At 51.9% G+C, this 16,977-nt stretch overlaps 1 protein-coding gene and 2 long non-coding RNA genes across 9 annotated transcripts in view; 1 reads left to right on the top strand and 2 right to left on the bottom strand.

Moving 5' to 3' along the window:
- Window positions 1–6,819: 6,819 nt before the first annotated feature.
- Window positions 6,820–16,814, bottom strand: LOC117098273. The gene is made up of 3 exons (XR_004443299.1): window positions 16,685–16,814; window positions 10,143–10,156; window positions 6,820–6,836 (listed from the first exon to the last, which is right to left on the bottom strand). It is a non-coding gene; the product is annotated as an uncharacterized LOC117098273 (long non-coding RNA).
- Window positions 7,734–16,977, top strand: part of PTCH1 (patched 1) — a 73,619-nt gene continuing 64,375 nt past the window's right edge. For 3 of the 7 annotated variants that reach the window (XR_004443298.1, XM_033236633.1, XM_033236632.1), the window contains exon 1: window positions 16,411–16,611. Coding sequence is in view for 6 of the 7 variants with exons in the window: in XM_033236633.1 (XP_033092524.1) it covers window positions 16,411–16,611 (201 nt within the window). In the remaining variant the exon portion in view is untranslated. Of the gene's footprint in view, window positions 8,317–15,505; window positions 16,612–16,977 lie in introns of those variants that run through there. The other 4 variants (XM_033236630.1, XM_033236634.1, XM_033236629.1 and 1 more) reach the window with 4 other exon arrangements.
- Window positions 10,258–13,856, bottom strand: LOC117098274. The gene is made up of 2 exons (XR_004443300.1): window positions 13,200–13,856; window positions 10,258–12,762 (listed from the first exon to the last, which is right to left on the bottom strand). It is a non-coding gene; the product is annotated as an uncharacterized LOC117098274 (long non-coding RNA).

Raw genomic sequence — 16,977 nt, 5'->3', positions numbered from 1 at the left:
TATTCACCAAATAACCAAATGTCCCTTAGGTCCTCAAATCCAGTTGCACAGCAGAATAATTCAGGTATCCGTTTATTTTCTTTTTGGCATTTTATTATGAAAAATTTCAGGCTGGGTGCTGTGACTCACGCCTGTAATTACAGCACTTTTGGGAAGCCAACGCAGGTGGATCACAAGGTCAGGAGTTCGAGACCAGCCTGACCAATATGTTGAAACCCCATCTCTACCAAAAATACAAAAATTAGCCAGGCTTGGTGGCGTGCACCTATAATCCCAGCTACTCAGGATGCTGAGGCAGGAGAATCGCTTGAACCCAGGAGGCAGAGGTTGCAGTGAGCCAAGATCATGCCACTGCACTCCAGCCTGGGCAACAGAGTGAGACCCCATCTCAAAGGAAGGAAGGGAAGAAGGAAGGAAGGAAGGAAGGAAGGAAGGAAGGAAGGAAGGGGAGAGAGAGAAAGAAAGAAAGAGAGAGAAAGAAAGGAGGGAGGGAGGGAAGGAAGGAAGGAAAGAGAAAGAAAGGAGGGAGGGAGAGAAGGAAGGAAGGAGGAAGGAAGGAAGGAAGGAAGGGAGGGAGGGAGGGAGGGAGGGAGGGAGGGAGGGAGGAAAAAAGAAAAATTTCAAACATACAGCAAAGTTGGAAGAATTTTTCAGTGAACACCATGTACCCACTCCTAGATCCTACCATTAGCATTTTCCTGTACTTGCTGTAGTAGGCTGTTCTCACTCTGCTGATAAAGACATACCTGAGACTGGGTAATTTATAAAGGAAAGAGGTTTAATGGACTCACAGTTTCACATGGCTGGGGAGGCATCACAATCATGGCAGAAGGAGAATGAGAAGCAAAGTCGCATCGTACATGGTGGCAGGCAAGAGCATGTGCAGGGAAACTCGCCTTTATAAAACCCATCAGATCTGGTGAGATTTATTCACAATCATGAGAACAGCACGGGAAAGACCCGGCCCCATGATTCAGTTATCTCCCACCGTTCGTGGGAATTATGGGAGCTACAATTCAAGATGAGGTTTGGGTGGGGACCCGGCCAAACCATATCACTTGCTTTAGGGGGATTATTTTAAAAAATACTGATTCCCCAGGGCTGAGAAGCTGATTCTGTAGTTCTAGGAGGGGTTCAAAGAATCTATTTTTGTTTCTTTGTTTCTTTTTGTTTTTAAACTCCCCAGGTGATTCTGATGAACAGCAGCCTTGGAAACAACTGCCTTAGGGAACTTGCTGCAATAAATAAAGAAGACAGATTTGTCATTAGCCTAGCAGTGCTCATTCTTTGTTGGGCGGGGGGGGGGAATGTTCTGCTGCTGCTGGGTGCTTACAGCCATTTTCTTAGACCACCAACATTCTTAGAAAATGTGTCAGCCAGTGTCTGTTGTGTGGAGGTGTAAACAGGTCTCTGAGAGGGGGTGGGTCAGGTCCTTTGAGCACTGGATGCCAGGAAGGACCCAGCTTCAATCTGCCCTGAATTCCCCTCCAAACACAGAGCTGAGAAATGAACTTGCCTTTCAGATGCAAGCCAGATCTTTTCGACCTTTGGTTGCTGTTGTGGGCTGAACTGTGTCCCCTCAAAATCCTTCTGTTGAAGTCTTAACCGCTAGTGCCTCAGAATGTGACTGTATTTGGAGACTGGGTCTTTAAAGAGGTAATTAAGCTAACATGAGGTCATTAGGGTGCGTCCTAATCCAATATGACCAGTGTCCTTGTAAGAAGAGCACATTTGAGGGCTGAGTGTGGGGTCTAATGCTGGTAATCCCAGAACTTTGGGAGGCCAAGGTAAGAGGATCGCTTAAGGCTAGAAGTTTGAGATTAGCCTGGGCACTATGGCCAGACCTCATCTATATGAAAAATTTTAAAAATTAGCCAGGTGTGGTGTCACATGCCTGTAGTCCCAGCTACTCAGGAAGCTGAGGCAGGAGGAGGATCAGTTGAGCCCAGGAGTTCAAGGCTTCAGTGAGCTATGATTGTGCCATTGTACTGCAGCCTGGGCGACTGAGTGAGACCCTGACTCAAAAAAGAAAAAAAGAAAGAAAGAAAGAAAGAAATTTCAACACAGATACCCACAGAAGATCAAGCAAGGGCACAAGGAGGGAGGCCTCAGGAGAACCCAACCCTGACGACACCTTGTTCTTGTACTTTCAGCCTCCAGAACTGTGAAGAAAACTCAGGATCTCTGTGTAAGCATCCTAGTCTGTGAGACTTTGCTATGGTAGCCCCAGCAAACTCACACAGGTAGAGAAGAAGGCACTGAGCCTGGGATATGGATGGCAAGGCAGGACCAGCCCAGACCCAAGCTCCCACCTCCCACACTACAAGAAACCGGCCTCAGTCAACAGCTTGTAACACATCCTTTCCACCTCACAAACACAAGGAATGGCACTGTCTGGATATACGTGAGAAGGGTCTTCAGAGCCACCAACCGATCCCACAGATGGCTGGCTGGTTGTCCTGCAGCGCACAGCCTAGTGAAAGGACTCTCGGAGACGGCTTCTCCCACATGGCTCAAACTTGCTCCCTTTTTAGGAGTCTGCTTTACACACCTTCTTTCACAAATAGAGTGGATATAAACTTTGGCTCGCCCCTCCACATTTTCAATCACGTAACATAAGGAAATGAGCTTCCGTTCTGCACTTTCTCCCACCAATCTTAATAGAAACAAGCGATGAAGGTCAAGTTGCAACACTGCAGAATGTGTAAGCAGCGACTTTCATCAGATGGAGGCTGTCATTCATATTCACGACATTTACTCTCTTTATTCAGGCCTCTTAGGTCCAGGTAGAACCTCATGACAATTTTTGGAACCTGCTTGATCGCAGTGGGATATGTCTCCTGGCACGGACCCATTGCTCTCACCACCGGCCACCCTGGCCACACCTGCCTCCCACAGTTGACCAGGCTCCTTGGTGTTTCATTTTCTCAGCACTTTCTGCATTTACAAGGTGCCCTGCAGGTCTTCTGTATACGGGAAGGTCACCACTGGATGGATAGGAGTCAGTTTGTATGTGTACCACTGTTGCAGGAAGAGCAACTTGAGTGAGTGTTGTTTTTTTTTTTTTTTGAGACGGAGTCTCGCTCTGTCTCCCAGGCTGGAGTGCAGTGGCCGGATCTCAGCTCACGGCAAGCTCCGCCTCCCGGGTTCCCGCCATTCTCCTGCCTCAGCCTCCCGAGTAGCTGGGACTACAGGCGCCCGCCACCTCGCCCGGCTAGTTTTTTGTGTTTTTAGTAGAGACGGGGTTTCACCGGGTTAGCCGGGATGGTCTCGATCTCCTGACCTCGTGATCCGCCCGTCTCGGCCTCCCAAAGCGCTGGGATTACAGGCTTGAGCCACCGCGCCTGGCCGAGTGTTGTTTTTTGAGGTGAGAGTTCCACAGGTATCTCTCTGTCTGTTTCTTGTTGTCCTGAAATTATCATCTGATTTTTTGAACACCTCCAACTGCCTTCCTACTCCTCAGTAATGGGGTCTGACAGAGCCTGTATTCCATAATATTTCAGGTTTCAATCCACCCCCCCTGTTTCCAAGCTGTATGTTCTGATGTTTCTATTCATAACACATCATCGCCTTTTCTGTTTTGCAATCCTGTTTTCCTTCTTCTTTTTTGTATTTAAACAATTCCTTTGTTTCAACTCAAGTTATCTTCAATTGTTCATTGAGTCTAATTCTATGTTGTAACAAACACCTTTAAATATTTCTTACCTCTCCAGTCCCCAAAGCCCTAATTCTGAGAGTTGATTTGGCTTGTGAATATCCTCCCACAGGGAAGAGGCCAGGGTAGGAGTGAGGGGGGGCGGTCATTTTAGAATTGAAATCCCCACATTGAGTAAGAGCACTTTTACGAAAGCTTGTGAGGATCTGTCTGATCCAGAATCAAAGACTGACCACACCTAAGGTGTGGCTGGTGTGGTATGGCCGCTGACCATGTGCAAAAGTGGCATTCATCTTGAGGTGGAGAGCTCCTTAAATGTGGGCAAGTGTCTCTTCTGAACCCTCAATTACTCATTTGAAAGCCTTCCAATTGCTGGAGGTTACCATGAGGGAGGAGATGAATGGAAGTGCTTAGCCACCCATTTTTATTGGGAGCCAGAGAAGAGGGGAGCTTAAAATGAAGAATGTGAGAACACATGTATGCATGTGCAAGTGTGTGTGTGAGTGTGTATGTTGATGGTACAAGGGTAACACTGGGCTGGGCACGGTGGCTCAGGCCTATAATCCCAGCACTTTGGGAGGCCGAGGTAGGCGGATCACAGGGTCAGGAGATCAAGACCATCCTGGCCAACATGGTGAAACCTCATCTCTACTAAAAATACAAAAATTAGCTGTGTGTGGCGGCATGTGCCTGTAATCCCAGTGACTCAAGAGACTGAGAATTGCTTGAACCCAGGAGATGGAGGTTGCAGTGAGCCGAGATTGTGCCACTGCACTCCAGCCTGGCGAAACAGCAAGACTCCATCACAAAAAAAAAAAAAAAAAAAAGAATAACACCGTATCTCCAGTAGCAACAATATTCAGAAAGACAACCTTGCCTATGCATACTAATTGTGGTCTGTTTCAGGTCGGTTTCAGGCCTGTTTCAAAAATCCTATTGTCCCATCTTCCAGTGCCCCCTAAATCTCCATCTGGCTCTGCCCTGAAATCTTCAACTTTGGAATTATTCTTCTGTGTATGGCTCTAAAAGTTCAAGTTAATCAGCAAAAGCATTGTCTAGTAGCTTCATCGGCTATTAACACTTTGATGCCAATTGGCTTATCAGACTGGGAAGACTTGGAGCTGAGCTATGTTGTCTGGTAACCTTGTGTGCCACTAACACCTCCATGCCATCTGGCTTAGATTGGACAGCGCTGGAGCTGGTTTTTGGGAAGTGGGGAGACATAAGCAACTTTAGAAGTGTGGAGGCAGCTGTTTGATGAGAGAGGGCCCACCCTGGTGGGAGTCTCAGAGAACCACCAGAAGGTAACATATAAGGGTGCTGGGTCCCTGACTCCCAACCAGAACCCATATCATTGACTTGATTTAATGCTTCTAGCATCTGAGAGTGGAGAGAAGAGAGACACAGCACTGACATCATCTGCAAAGATTGATTTCAAAGGAAGGAAAAGAAAGACAGGTTGCTTTTGGGAGATGTTATATGTAAAATGTTTATTTAGAAACAGAATGCTTGTTCCCTGGTGCTGCAAACAAACAGCACTCGAACATAAATTTAACTATCTCAGCAAGGCCATTTTTACTTTCTGCAGAAAGGGTGCTCATCGCAGATGAAACAATGTGGAGAGCACACCTGAACAAAGGAGGGAAGCAATTTTTATGCCTTACACAGTTTGTCCCTGCAATTGTGTCCTGTCTCCAATGGCTGGAGCCAGACCTCACAATCGAAACTAAAACCTGACTGGCTAACAGTTTAAAACTTTTCTAAATAGGTAAAAGTAATGGAAAGACAAAGAAAAGAGGAAGTTGCTTGTGCCAAATAGGGAAGGGGCATAGGCTGCGAGCTGGAACGGACGTGCCTGTGAGCATGTCCAGCATAAATATCTTGGTTCAGGTACAAGGACATAGAATGTAGTGCGTGCCTGTGAGCATGTTTAACAGCTACGTACGATAGGGCTTAACAAAGAGTTATTAGCACAAAGCAAGGAGGCTTGATGGAAGTTAGTTTTTAAAACAAACTATTATTTTTTAACATTTATGATGTATTCTTTAACAAAAAGAGAAACTTTGAAAAGGAATTTTTTACTTTCTACAGGAGAGAACATTTCCAGAGGCTTCCCTCCTTCCTGAACTTGTACGTTTTCACACCAGATTTTCTGCTCCCTGTCTCATTATGCCACACCTGCCCAACTCTAAGTACTTACACTCTTGTGCAAAACAAACTTGTCTTTGCTCCCAACTGTAAAGCCTTGGATAAGATATGACTCATATGAACACATTCAGTCCTAACTAAGGGACAGCGTAGACCAGCAGGACCACAAAGACTGAGTAGTTCCGTCGTCCAACCATCTGCACACTCAAGAGAGGCGATTTGCTGGAAGCCCAGGTAGCTTTAGGGCTCCTCCCTGCCCAGGCCACTTCCAAGGCCCTGTACTTAATTTTGTGTTTGTAATTTTGAGTTGCTAAAGAAGCTCCCCACTCCCCCTTCACTCTGAAAGCTGCCTAAGTCCCAGGCCACACAAAACTAATGTCCACTCTGAGTATCAGCCTTGGCCACAACTCAACAGGAGCATGCACCTAGGCATGCCTCCGTGAGGGTCTTCATTTTAACCAGGAAAAGCAAACTCCTCAAGTTCTGCTCGAATTTTCCTAGCAACTCTACATTGTGGGCCATTTAAATGCCCTTTATCAGCTGTTTCTTTTTTTTCTTATCCCCCTTTCTCCTTCATATTCTAGACCCCTCTATCTGGAGATTATGTATCCCTTCCTGTTTGTAACGCCACCCACATTGATAGAGAAACAGGGCCTTTTGATATGACACAAAAGACAGGGAGAAGTGTTTTGAAGGGAAATGTTGGGTTTTGTTTTGTTGTTGTTGTTACAACTATCATGACTCTTAGAATCCATGGTCAACCAATATGCATTTGAGTCCATTTTTGACTGAAGTCACTGGTATGAAATGACCTTCTGGACCAGCCAAATTCACAGGGCTGCCCCCATGTGAATGCTTAATTACTTAATGTGTCTCAAACACATGCATTCTGGAAACTCAAATGACTCTGCTCAAGAATGGCTATGTCATCGTAGTGGGAGGAGACCCTGAAACCCCTAGGAGGATGATGATTATTTATTAACACACGGGGCACCTCTTTTACTCCCTGCCCCCGCCCCCGCCACACACACACCTAATCACACTGTCAGCCCAGAATGAAGTGAGAAGAGTCTGGCTTTATTTCAAGCCCAGCTAGTTAGCTCTTCAGAGTTGCAGTAAATGTTCTCCCTCCCTCCACCCTGCTCTTGTATCTGTAATTCATCTTGATTCATAATGTGGCCCCTTTAAAGCGGCGGTGTGTGAAATACCGTCTACCAGCGGCGGGGTTGAGCAGATAAAGCGTCAGACATTGTAGCGCGGGCGCTCCCGAATAGGACGTTTCAGTCTTGGGTGAGAGCAGGGCTCTCCGCGAGACCCACCAGCTCCTAGGTCTAGGGCAGTCACCCAAGGCCGCCTGGCACAGGAAGGCATAGTGGGTGCGAGCATTTGGGTGGCATACCCCAGAAACCACAGGAATCGGAAGGGAAAGGGAGCAAATGTCAATCCGTGATTCTTCGGAGCAGCTACCCATCTCGGTTTCCAAGGGACGCCACCTTGGTCTCTTTCAGAAGAAGCGGCTTCCCAGGGACCGACACGAATCCGCACACATCTCGTGCTGAAATCTCCCCGGGAAGGCGCTGTGAACTGTCCAGCTCTCCTGCTCTCCGCCTCCCTGGCGGCCTGTGGGCCTGTCATCTAGAAGGCTCCCAGCTTTTCCGCGCTGCCGTGGGAATGGGAGCAGGAAAGGCTTTGAGAATGCAGGCAGGAAAGGTGGTGTTCCTCCGCAGCCCTCTGGGCACCCCCCACTTCCCGGAGCGCTGGGGAGGCTAAAAGGAGCTCCCCTGCTTCCCCACACCTCCCCCCACCGGCGTTCTGGCAAGATGGCCAAATGTTAGCAAATAATGTGTGCGGGGGCGGGGGAGCCGAGCACAAGGTGGAGAAGCCGCGGGAGCGCGCGGAGACCCCCCGCCCGGCGGCCCCCCGCAGACAGGGCCGCGGGGGGCGGGGAGGGGGCGGCTAGGCTCGCGGGAGCTCGCCGGGCCGGGCGCCTCCCAGGAAGGCGCGGAGGGGAGCGCCTGTTTACCCAGGAGGGCTGTGCTGATAGCACGTTCCTCGAGTTTACTTTGCTTTCCTTGAGTTTATTGTAAAGGGGTAAAGTTTTCGGATCCGTCACGTGACCCTGACAGGTCCTGCCTATGGCGCGGCAGACCACCCACGCCGAGGGCCATGGAACTGCTTAATAGAAACAGGCTTGTAATTGTGAGTCCGCGCTGCACTCCGCCGAAAGCCTCCGGCGGCCCAGCGCGCCGGGGTTTTTACACTTTCCGTTCCTTTTGTAAAGACGGAGGAGGAGGAGAAGAAGAAGAAAACGGAGGAGAAGAAAAAGACGACAGGGGAGACAAAGAGACCCGCAGCGACAAGGCAAGGGGGAGAAGAGGGAAGACGGGGAGAAGACGGAGGAGCGGAGGACGAGGAAAGGGGGGCCCGGAAAAAAAGGAATTGATGTGAAATCCAAACCCAGCGTCCGCGCCATCGGCACCCGCGCTCCGAGCAGGGGTTGACGGCCGGCTATGGTGAGTGCAGCCAGCGCGGCGGCCGCCGACGCCACCTCGCCCTCGCCCTCGCGCGCCGTGCGCCCCGGGCGGCGCGGGGACACGGGGACGCGGGACGCCCCGCGCGGCGGACAGAGGAGCGAGCCCCAAGCGCCGGGCGGGAGGGGCGGGCCGCGCGCTGGGGCCGTGGGGCCGAGTGGGCTGCGCTGCCTGGGCGCGGGAGCGCGGGTCCCGCGCCTCCACGCTCGCTCGCACGCCCGGGCCCCCGCCCCCGAGGCCAGCCCCGCGGGGCGGGGAGGGGGGGCTGGCCGCGGCAGGCCCCGGCCGAGGAACGGCTCCGAGGGGAAGTCTCACGAAGGGGGTCGCCGGGGCCCCCATTTTCACGCCTGAAAGGGTCGCCACCTTGGCTTCCGCTCATCAGCCTGGTGGTGGCTACTGACTCGCCAGCGGAGGCAGAGCGGGTGATGGAAGGGCTCGTGCGGAGAGTGACAGCGCCGAGGGGAGGGGGCTCGAGGCGCGCGCGCGGAAGCCGCTGCCGCCCGCTCGCGGGAGCAGCCGCAGGGAAGGGCGCACGCTCGCGCCCCGCAGACACGCTCTGGAGCCGGCACGCACGCCTAGGGGAGCGGGACACCGGGCTAGAAGAGACGCACCTTACCCACCTCCCCTTCCATGCTGCGGGAAAAGGGCCAGAGGGGCTTTTGGAGTTCAGGAAGGGGCGGTGGGTAGGAGAGGTGATGTGTGTGACTCTTGTGCCCACCGATTCCGGCGCTCGGGTGCCTGCCACCCTTACAGAGGTGGGCGACCAGCCCAGTGCTGAGAGTGCAGAGTGCGGCCTCAGGGGAGCCCGGGGGCGGGCAGGACCGATTCGCACCTTACAGACCTGGGCCCTGCGCTGAACCCCAAGACCCCCAGAGACTGTGCCTCTGGGTGACATGCGCTGTGTCTCCACGTATTTACTAGGTTCATGTTTAAAATGATGCTAGCGTGTGGATGAGCACACTCTCATAGAAACTCATCTGTTTCCATCACCTAAGAAGAACTATATGGGTGGGTGGCTGTGGAAGACATCCACAGACCTGTTTCTCTGCACCTGGGAGAGAAGACCGTCTTCCTCCCTTTTTATCCTTTCTTCCTCCCTGGGGAGGAGAAATACAAAAGAACTAGACATAAATAATAAAAAGCCACAATGGGTGGCTCTAAATATTTGATAATTGGATCACTAAGGTCTTGAACTACCACAATAGTCCTTTTTCAGCATTCTGTGTGTGTGCATTTCTTTTAGGTTTTTATTTATTTCAGTGTTTATTGGCCACAGTAGTTCAGCATGCAATTAATCGCCTTCACAAAGAAAGACAGTGCTTTATGGTGTCATCCTTTCTTATTGCAACTTAAAATTTCTGGGTGGTACTCAGGATAAATTGTTGCCTCAGGTGCATGGAGTGCCCAAGTTGTAAAACAAGGGGCTTTCAATTGTGAGTTTGTGTGTGTTCCAGTTGTCACCCAGCTTCCTTCCACAAGGCTATAAAATGCCTTTAAGTCCATGATCTGTTTCAATTAAAATGTTGAATCAAGGTAGACATCAATAGGCCCCACCATTCTCAATTTGGGGTATTAGCTTCATTTCAAACTCACTGTGCTAGGTGTATCTAATTTCTGGTTATAAAGTAGTCATAATCTGACAAGCTCTTTGAACAAAACTTAGAACCATTTGGAATTATTTTGTGAAAAGAAAAAGGCTGTTTTACAAATTATCTTCAACTTTCTACAGATAGATAAACTGATGAGGTTAATCAATGTGGATTAAAATATGTCTCCCGTTTTTATCCTCATTCCTCTCTCTCTCTCACACACACACACACACCTTTTATTTTCTCCAGCCTCTGCCACAGTGTATAATGCCCTAGTGAGACGTGTAGGCGTGATGTGTAAACCGGATTAGCAGTATGAAAGAAAGACACACAATAAGCTGGAATTGTTTTACTTCCCTTTCATTTCTCATGCCTATATTTCTAATAAATTTGTTGCTCCAGCAGTGGGTCAAAGGGATCATGTTGCTCAGCTTCTTTTTCATGCAGGACCCAATGGCAGAGATCACTGAAATGAATGGTGTGCCTCCTAGCAAACGCAAAGCTTGATAGAGATATATTAGACAGGGAGATAGAGGCGAGGCGAGGGAAGGATGCAAAACATGTTCAAAGTCTGGGTATTTCAGGAATACATCTCTATCCATTAGAGGAAAGCAATGTGGGTAAGAATATATTTGGAGAAAGGGGGATCAATGCAGGGGTCAATGCTCTGTTTTCTTTCAAGTTCATAGTAGGCTCTGAACATTCTCTCAGCAGTTGGTGACATGCTTAGCAAGAGAATACCAATAGCTTTTGGCAATACATAAAGTCTAATTCCCCTTTCAAGCTAGTATTTAAACCTGGAGTAATCAATGTGGAGATTTCTGGGACCTTCTCAGGACACTCCCCTCTGCCGCTTTCCCCACCCCCAGCTCACTGTAAGCTCAAAAAATGCCAGTGCTCCCGGGTTTGTGCTGTAGACCCCTCATTTACTCCTTTGTGGAGTTAGGAGCAGCTTCCCATTAAAGGAGATCAGGGGTAATTAGCAGCATTATTTTGACAAGTTGGCTAGAGCTGTTCCCTTTCCTCCAGCCTGAGGAGGGGGGTAAATAAGGGGAGGAAACAGAAGGTGGAAGGGAGTAGGGGAGGGGAGTCAAGCCCAGTAGTTTTACATTTTGTAGCTGCTGAATCTCCCCCCACCCCACCCCCGACTTCCCTGAAACCTTTCAGACTCATTTTCTACCATCACCTTTTAAGAATATATAAAAGCTGCCAATGAGAAAATAATAAGGCATTCTTAGGGAGCCAAGAAAATGTGGTGGATGGTGGTACATTGGCTTGAGTTGAGTCAACTCAACTCTTATTCAAGGTACCTGCTTCGAACTTCTGAAGCCCTGCCTTGACCATCACTCACATCCTGTATCCTGGGCTCCCTATGCAGTAAAAGAATATTGCATCAAATCCCCAATGCTTCTGTCCATCCCACCGTCTCAACAAGAATACTGAAGGACTTAAAATCATGTTTGCAATTCCTTGTATTTCTGGAAGAGAGTATTAAACTCAGTAGGCAAAATTATAAATGGCCCCAGGGTCAAATTACTGGAATACATTTATACTCTGCAAAGTTAGCCAAATTACATTGGATTTTAAAGACTCATTTGGTTTGATCTGAGAAACCAGTGAAAAGTTAAAATCTCACTGTGGTTTTTCATAACTCCACCAAGTCTGCCTCCTACAATTGCTTACCATTGGAACATCCCAACACAAAGGGCAGATGTTTTATTTCATTGTCATCATTTGGATAATCTGATGTCACTTTTGAAATGTGTGTGGCGTGGCCATGGATATTTGTAGTATTGGAACAGAGAAGTGGGGAGATGTGAGGGAATCCAGAGAGCTTAAGGCATCTGCTTTGAAAACTACACACTCCAATGAAAAGTCTTGGATCATGACTGGGAGACCAAAATGACAATTTACGCATTGAGATGAACTTTACCTGGAAAGGGGAGATGGAACACTCAGCTCTTGCTTCATAGAGGCTGGCAACTCCTGCTGGCTGATAAGGCCCTAAGTTCTCACTTATTTGGTAACTGTCACAAGGGGTGCCATGAGGCAGAAGGGCCATTTAAAGGGACTGTCTTCCCAGAGGACACCTTAGCAGGTCTGGCTGCCCCAGTCAGCCTCATCTCAGGTCTGTGGAATCCTTGTGGGTTAGTTGAAGTTAACAAACCCGGTGTGGCACAGCAGTCCCCTGCACAGGGCATGCATATTAAAGCCAACAATGCTTACAAATGTAAATAAGGGCAGATTGATTAGGAACAACATTATCGCTGGGAATGTCGCACTCGCATGCATCAGCAATGAGGCAAATTGGGGGCAGCCTCAGCCCTGACCACCCAAGTCGAGCAGGCTTTTACACTGGCTCCTCTTCCCTTTCTTAAAACGTTACAGAAACAAGGCCAATTAGATCCTCAAAGTAATTCATCTCTGAGTATGAAAAAAGCAGACCACAGGGGAAGCGGCGGGTGGGGGGTGGGGAGATTAAGATAGCGCTCGTTAGAGCCGAGGCTCCGGAGTGCGTCCTGGAACCCACGGGGAGAATTTACAGGCCGGGACCATTGTCTGAGATGCTGAAAAGTTAACCCATCAAACAGCGGGCGAGTGGGCTCGGGGCACTGAAAGCTCCGGGGATCAATGTTCAAAACGTTTAGGAATTAAGTCAAACTAAGGGACATGGGCCTGAGTGGAAGAGGCTTTGCCACTGAAATGACGTGCATGTGGCAGCCGCGGGAACCAGAGGACATGCAGCCGCGTGCGGAGAGAGAGGCGGATCCATTACGGGCACACTGCTTACCATTTCCTTCCAGAACTCCTTCATCCAAGCAGCTATACCGAAATCCCTCTAGTAAAAGATTGAGACGAAACACTAATAGTTTTGGGCCAAAACGTGGTGGAAAAGTTTGAAAAGACAAACATAGCAACGAGTCTATGGCTACATGATTCCTTGCCCTCCAGCAAGCTTGAAATATAAAAAGGCTGACATGCAAAACTAGGGGTACTACCCCCTCCCCCAGTTTTTAAAAAGCAGTTTCCAGAAGCAAGCACACAATGGTTCAACTTGAAGTGTCTGCATAACCGTTCAGTAAGAAAAGCTAGAATAGTAAACTTCTTTTCCTGTTTTGTGCTATTTATCAAACCTAATAAACATCAGGATCGTACTCAAAGATGAAACTGGAAATGTGTGGAGCCGTCTGCGCTCTTTATCAACGCAGTGTCACTTTCGTCGCACGCTGCCCGCCTGCCTTCCGAGTTTCCGCAGCCCTTCCCTGAGCCACTCACAGAATCACGTGCTCCTTAAGCGGTCTGAGTTTTGAATTTCCGCGCTGGCCCGGTGCTCAGGTCCCCCTCCGGATCCCGCGAACGCCCCCAAATACCTCCACCCCGTCTCCTTCTCTTCCTCGGGACATCCCGCCCTGCCCCCGGTACCGCACACGGTTTGCGGGTTAGGGGGTCGGGGGCACGGCCTCCCCCTGAAGCCGAGGAGAGGCTGGAGGGAAGGTGGCCAGGCTGGTGGGGGAGGGAGCGGGGAGAGCGAGGCAGGAGAAGGCGCAGGCCGAGGGAAGGAAGCGGGGAGGGGAAACCGCCGGGGAGGAAGGAAGGGGGCGGGGAGAGCCGGCGGACGGGCCCCCTGCGGGAGCCGCATGGACCGCCCCGGTGGCCGGCGCGCCCCGCCGCAGCCCCTAGCGCGCCCGGGCCGCCAGCGCGGGGCCGCTGAATGGGCAGGGACTCGTGAGCGCGACCATTGGCCGGCCGCGGGGAGGCGGCGCGGGCATTGGGCAGCGTAAGGGGGCCGGTCCGCCTTCAGGAATGTACTACGGCGCGTCCGGCACGTCCGTCCGCGCCGGCTGGGCGCGCGCCTAGCCTGGGCTCCCGGGAGGCCGCGTTGGAGGCCCGGAGCCCGCCCGGCGCACCCGCCTCCCTACCTGCTCTGCCCTGGCCGCGCGGGCGCGGGGAGTCCCGGAGCCGGGCGCGCGCGCGCGCACCCGGGCACACGTGCGCGCGCACACAGGGCCTCCCGGCGCGGGGTCACGTGGCCACCGGAGCTCCGCCTTCTCTCTGCTCCTCCCCCTTTCCCTCCATCTGGGTTTCTTTCTTTCCTTTCCTTTCCTTCCTTTCTTCTTTTTTTTTCAATGAACACACACCGTGTGCATCTTAAAGCCACACCGCCCCATTTCACGACTTCACTAGGCTTCTTGCTACTGCGGGTCCTTCTGCAGTTCAACCCCGTTTTTTTTAAAAAAGAAAGTGAAGCAAAGGAAGGGTTTGCGGGGGCTCCTATCGCAGGGAGGAACGTAGTAACTTGCAAACGTAAGAAAAACACATTCCACTTTGCGAAAACAAAATTTTTTAAAAATAAAAAGCCTAGTTGTGTAGACGTGTCTGACTCCAGGATCCATCTCAAAGGGTCGCGTGTTTTCCTCCTCCGCGGGAAGCGAATCCCCGGGATGTCTTGGTGACACTGGACGCGGTGTCGGGACAAACCCTCGCGATCCGCGCACAGTTTGTTTTGAATGAATCAAACATCGGGGCATTTATAATCTCCTACGTCATACTATTATTAAATATAACATGCATACCGGGTTTTGTAAAAAACTTGCTGTATAAACATCTGGTTAATAAAAAGGGGGGTACAAATGAACCCAAAATAATCAGGAAAACTTTACTCTCTCAAGGAAGCAATTACGTTTCTCTGAGTTGTAAAAAAGGATTCTGTTGTTTCTCTTTTATGTCACATTCGAGATTCAAATAAAAACGCCTCTGCCTCTACAAGACTGCTTCGGTGTCTGGATTCCACGTTTATAGAACACTGACTCCTTCAAACCAAGACTGTACTGTCGGTTTTTTTTTTTTAAAGTTGGGGGAGAAAGCGGCGGGGGGAGGGCAGACGGATTTGAAGAAAGGGTGGCTTTTCCCAACGTCCTTGCTTTCCTCTTTAACTTTCCATTCTGTTTATCTTAATGCGAGGCGTTGTTCCCTGCAAGAGCCTAAGTCTTCCCTTTAGTTATAAAAGAAAAGAGAAGAGGAAAAAAAAATCTGGCACACACTGGCGCACTATCCAGCACGCTGTCATTATTGGTGCAGGCCTGGGAATGCGAGCCGGACCTCCCAGTATTTGCTGCAGCTTGAGGCCAAGGTGCCTCTGAAAGGCTTTTCTTTGAGGAATTTCAGAAATTGTTTAAGCGCTTAAAAAAATATTACATTTCCCCCCGTGTCTACCGCGAGGCAAATGTTCGTGTGTGTGCGTGCGCGCGCGTGTGTGCGCGCAAAGGGCATCCCACAAAAAAGAAGACACTGTTGAAAAGAAAAGGAATAAGAGAGAAAGGAGGGGGAGCATTCCTTAATGGAAGTATTGCATGCGAGAAGGTTGGCGCTCTCAGAGGCTGCCCCGAAGCCGGGGATGCACACACTGGGTTGCCTACCTGGGTGGTCTCTCTACTTTGGTGAGCTGTTGCTAAGCAGCTAATAATAGTCATGTTTGCTGAGTAATTTCTGCCCTCCGCGAGCCAATCGCGTCGCAGAAACCCAAGCCATCTGACAGCCCCGGGGGCGGGAGCTCCAGCCTTTTTCTCTTTCGCTCGCTCTCTCCCCCTCCACCCCCTCCCCTCCTCCTCTTCTTTCTCCAAATGGAGAGAGTTCTTTTTTTTCTTCTTCCATCTCATCTATTGAATCAAGGAGCTGCTGCGGCCGCTGCCCGCTGCACACACACAGAGCGGAGTCCCCAGGTCCCGGGAGCGAGAGAGGCGCGCTGCACGGGGACAGAATGGTCCAGCGGGTTGCCGAGGAGCACAAGAAAGCAGAGTCCGGGACCGAGCAGCCACCGCGAACCCAGCAGCCAGAGCCCGAGCAGCAGCTCCTGGATCCGCCACCGCCAGCAGCAGCCACCGCGGGAGCAGCGGCAGCGGCGGCTGCCCCGGCCCGGCAGCGCTGAGACCCGCCGGGCACCCTCGGACCCCGCGGCGGCGGCGGCTCTGCGCTTGCCCTCCGCGGCCGCTCGGGCGACCCGGGAGGCGCCGAGGGAGCCAGCGCGGCCGGCGGGAGCGGCGGGGATTCGCTGGCTCTTTCTGCAGTGAAGGGGTCGCGGCGCGGGGCGGGGGGCGGGTAGGGGGTGTTGGGGACCGCAAGGAGTGCCGCGGAAGCGCCCGAAGGACAGGCTCGCTCGGCGCGCCGGCTCTCGCCCTCCCGCGAACTGGATGTGGGCAGCGGCGGCCGCAGAGACCTCGGGACCCCCGCGCAATGTGGCAATGGAAGGCGCAGGGTCTGACTCCCCGGCAGCGGCCGCGGCCGCAGCGGCAGCAGCGCCCGCCGTGTGAGCAGCAGCAGCGGCTGGTCTGTCAATCGGAGCCCGAGCCCGAGCAGCCTGCGGCCAGCAGCGTCCTCGCGAGCCGAGCGCCCAGGCGCGCCAGGAGCCCGCAGCAGCGGCAGCAGCGCGCCGGGCCGCCCGGGAAGCCTCCGTCCCGGCGGCGGCGGCGGCGGCGGCGGCGGCGGCAACATGGCCTCGGCTGGTAACGTCGCCGAGCCCCAGGACCGCGGCGGCGGCGGCAGCGGCTGCATCGGTGCCCCGGGCCGGCCGGCTGGAGGTGGGAGGCGCAGACGGACGGGGGGGCTGCGCCGTGCTGCCGCGCCGGACCGGGACTATCTGCACCGGCCCAGCTACTGCGACGCCGCCTTCGCTCTGGAGCAGATTTCCAAGGTGCATTTCAGACTCTCTCCTCTCCTCCCACTTTCTCTTCCCTCCTCTAACTCTTTGGGATCGCCCCCGCCACACACACACACACACACTCACACCTCTCCAGGAAAAGCAGCAGACAAGTGGGGATTGAAAAATTCAAACCCTCCCTCTGGTCCTGGGAGGAAAGGGCTGTCTCAGGTCCGCAGGGGGTGGAGGTGTGTGCGTGTGTGTGTGTGTGTGTGTGTACACACGCCCTCCCCGGCGTGCCTTTTCCGGAGCACTGGAAAGCCGTCCACGGCGGACCACCTCAAGGGCGGCCGTGGTACTGCCCTGCCCCGTGCCCCCTGCCCTGGAACTCCCTCCTCCTGCGCCCCTGCTCCTATTTGC

This window comes from Trachypithecus francoisi, unplaced genomic scaffold (assembly GCF_009764315.1).
Source record: "Trachypithecus francoisi isolate TF-2019V2 unplaced genomic scaffold, Tfra_2.0 Lachesis_group16, whole genome shotgun sequence".
In the NCBI taxonomy this organism is placed as follows: Eukaryota; Metazoa; Chordata; class Mammalia; order Primates; family Cercopithecidae; genus Trachypithecus; species Trachypithecus francoisi.
The sequence above is the reverse complement of the archived record's forward strand: the minus strand, read 5'-3'. Positions and strand labels throughout refer to the sequence as shown.